The 3,142-nt window shown below is 48.5% G+C and overlaps 1 protein-coding gene across 1 annotated transcript; it reads left to right on the forward strand.

Moving 5' to 3' along the window:
- Window positions 1-15: 15 nt before the first annotated feature.
- On the forward strand, window positions 16-1,705 carry T310_10213 (C2H2 finger domain protein; the record flags this gene model as incomplete). The annotated part of the gene is made up of 5 exons (XM_013467362.1): window positions 16-68; window positions 111-223; window positions 326-395; window positions 471-859; window positions 924-1,705. 5 exons carry the CDS (start codon window positions 16-18, stop codon window positions 1,703-1,705), a joined length of 1,407 nt encoding a protein of 468 aa, XP_013322816.1.
- Between the last annotated feature and the right edge of the window lie 1,437 nt (window positions 1,706-3,142).

Consider the following 3,142-nt stretch of genomic DNA (forward strand, 5'->3'; position numbering starts at 1 on the left):
TGACTTTTTCCAGCTCTGCTGGGGTTCTCCGTGATGTCTGACACCGTTGCTGATTCTGACTGGTCTATGTAGGTGATCCGGAAATTGGCTAAGAAACACAAACTGTCCAGTAAAGGTCGTGAAAAGTCGGCTATGTATGTCGAGGATCTGGCGAAGGTTGTGGAGACTGTCATCAGCACCACAAAAAAGAAGTTTGGACACCGTCAACATCGCATCGAGCTCTGTCTGTTTCTACAGCTGGCAGGTCTTACAACAAATCGTCCGCAGGCCATCTTGGATCTCAAGTATCGCCATATTAAAGTCTGACTGCTCCGAGATCCTAAAGGTGGTCCTCATCGGATCGTGATCGAGTTCACTTTTGAGTTCACGAAGGAGTTTCTGGGCGCCAAAGACGAGTAAGTGGTACCTGGCGAGTCCGATGAAGACTCCATTTCTATTTATCACCGCAGCAAGGTTTGACCTTGGACTAGGAATACCTTTATTCTCCCGGAAATCATCTTCGACCCATCACTCATCCTTAGTCCGCACGTTTTCCTGTTAGGTCTTCTCTTCGCCGATCGCGCCTTTGCACGTGTTGATGGAGAGGAAGTGCTGATGTCTGCGGAGCAACTCCTCCGCCTGCGGATCCCCGATGAATGCAACGAGCTGCAATTGACGCTTGACCCCGCGTTGGATAATATCCCGGTCTTCCGTCAGTCAGAGCGCACGCTGGAGGGAATCACTATCTCTCTTGATAAGGCTCTGCCCTACTCCACCCTTTTACCATGGGTCAAGAAGGTAGGCGCAATTACCGGCTTCCGGCAGGTCTCCCGCCCGTACAGTCTGCGGTATGGAGCCGGCAAGGCACTGGATAATAGCGGTTCGTTGCTCTTTTGACTGATATGTCCCCTGCGATCTCAACGTCACTGACCGTTTGGCCACAGGATCCGTCAGCGATGCTCTCCGCAACCTGATCATGCACCATGCCGATACCCGCACCTTCTTGAAGTACTACCTTCACCGGAGGATCGACAAGGACCTCGCAGCCATCATCCGAGGTCTCGATCCCCAGGAGGATATGATGCGTGCGGCCTGTCGTATGAGCCGGACAATTGATCCTAAGCGGCCGCAGGAGTTGACGACCGCGCAATCATCCTCTGTCAACCAACAGCCTGAAATTCAGGATCTGATCCAATGGCGCGGTGAGCTCCGCCGACAGCTGGGACGTCCGCTGGCGCGGCACCGTGGAACAGTGAAGTACGAGGTGTATCAGAAGCTTAACCAGGAATTAGCTGGCGCCAGGCAACGGGCGCGGGATGCGCTGCTTGCCCAGCTTCAAGAGAAGTATGACCGAGAGCAACCAATGCTGGAAATCCAGCGGCAGCTGTCTGGGACCAAGCTGGCCGAGACCGTGAACCAGACACTGGATTATTGCGAAGAACTGCCCGCTCCGCAGAAACGTCTGATTGAAACTATTTTACTCTGCCACGATCGACACTGGAGGACGAGATGCGCCGACGGACCGATGCTATTGACGCCATTGCCGCTTACTGTCTATTCGAGGAAGGGGTCACATGCCGTCTCGCACGGGACAAACGTCCCACTGGCCAGATGGTCGAGGCAACAAAGCCAGAAGGATACGACGTTAAAGACCAGGAGACTAATGCTGCCGAAAGCTGCTCCCAGTCGGATCAGCTGCTGGAGGCAGCTATTCGATCGGTCATGACAGAGAGAAGGCCCCGTGTCTGTTTCATCTGTGTGGGACAGCCGAATTTGGACATCAAAAAGCGCATGAAGCAATTCAAAGAGCACGGTGACCTAACCAAGCACATCAGACGGAAGCATTTCAAACGAGCCAAGATGGGAGATCCCTTTAGGTGCACTGTCTGCGGCCTGCAGTTCACTGATAAGATGCATCTTCAACGTCATGCCATTGATATCCATTCGACTGTGACATGATTCATTTTCCATCTCTCCGCCTTCATTCCTACAAGCTCTATTTAGCACGATGGTTAATGTATCTATCAATTGCACAGATATCATGTACAGGACCTTTCCCACAGCCCAGTTCATTTACATCAAATGCATCATTTCTCTACTGCTCTCTTGCCTGCCTGCTCATTATTGATCAGAAGTCAGGGCTGCATCCTGGCCAATGATGTGGCTAATTGATTTGACAATGAATAGAGATGCATAATAACATTCAACACTGTCCTCAGCACAATGCAGAAGTTATCCTGGACAGCGCCTGGATACACCTCCTAGTCTGTCAGATGAGGATGTTAAGCTGCTGGGCAATAAGTCTGTCACTTCCTTGCATTCACAACTGCCAGATGTTCACGAAGGCTGTGCCCCAACACCTATTGCAGTTCCTGATAGTAAAATTGCTGAGAAGTCTGAGATCTTTTCAAAGAAGAAGAACAAGAAGTCTAAAAGTCTAAAATATTGGTGTTGAGTTGTTGTGAACAAATGTAATTTTTCTACTCTAATGTGATGTTGTAGTGATGAGTGAGGCAATAGAGAAAGATCAAAAGAAGTCCGTTCTGTTTTCAGTATTTGGTGAAAGAAAAGAAAAGAAATGTCATGATCATCAAAAGGGAGCTGACGTCTGTTAAATAGGAGAGTTGATTTTGCCTTAGGAGTAGACAAAAGTCTCGATCGACATCAACAAGGGCCGTCATACAGCATGAACTCGATATAATCCTGGCCAGATGAACAATAGTGATAATCATGACATTCAATAATCTACAACCGTAAGGCCACAATGCGGAGTCTCATGTGGACTTATCAACCCCAGGTAGCATAACAGCTCAGTATTATGGAGTATTTGACAAAGTGCTCTGATAAAATTGTTGAGGTTATGGCTATAAGCATGTGGGGGAGAAGCTTCTACAAGCTCACTATAGAAGACAATATAATGATATGAAAGAACTTTTTTTTCTTGATTCTAATCAGATGTGGGCGACCTGGCGTATAAGCCTTATTGTAAGAAGCGGGGTATCGGCTTCCAATATGATGTCTATCACATCAGCTTATATGACTACCGAATCCAGTTAGACCGGTATGCCAAAAATTCAGGCTCAGGCAGGATGTGTAAAGCCCGACAGCATTGTTATGTCATCCCCCTGGAGATAGTTGATTGGACTGCCCATCACTAAATGAC

This window comes from Rasamsonia emersonii (assembly GCF_000968595.1).
Source record: "Rasamsonia emersonii CBS 393.64 chromosome Unknown ctg1118621762432, whole genome shotgun sequence".
Classification (NCBI taxonomy): domain Eukaryota; kingdom Fungi; phylum Ascomycota; class Eurotiomycetes; order Eurotiales; family Trichocomaceae; genus Rasamsonia; species Rasamsonia emersonii.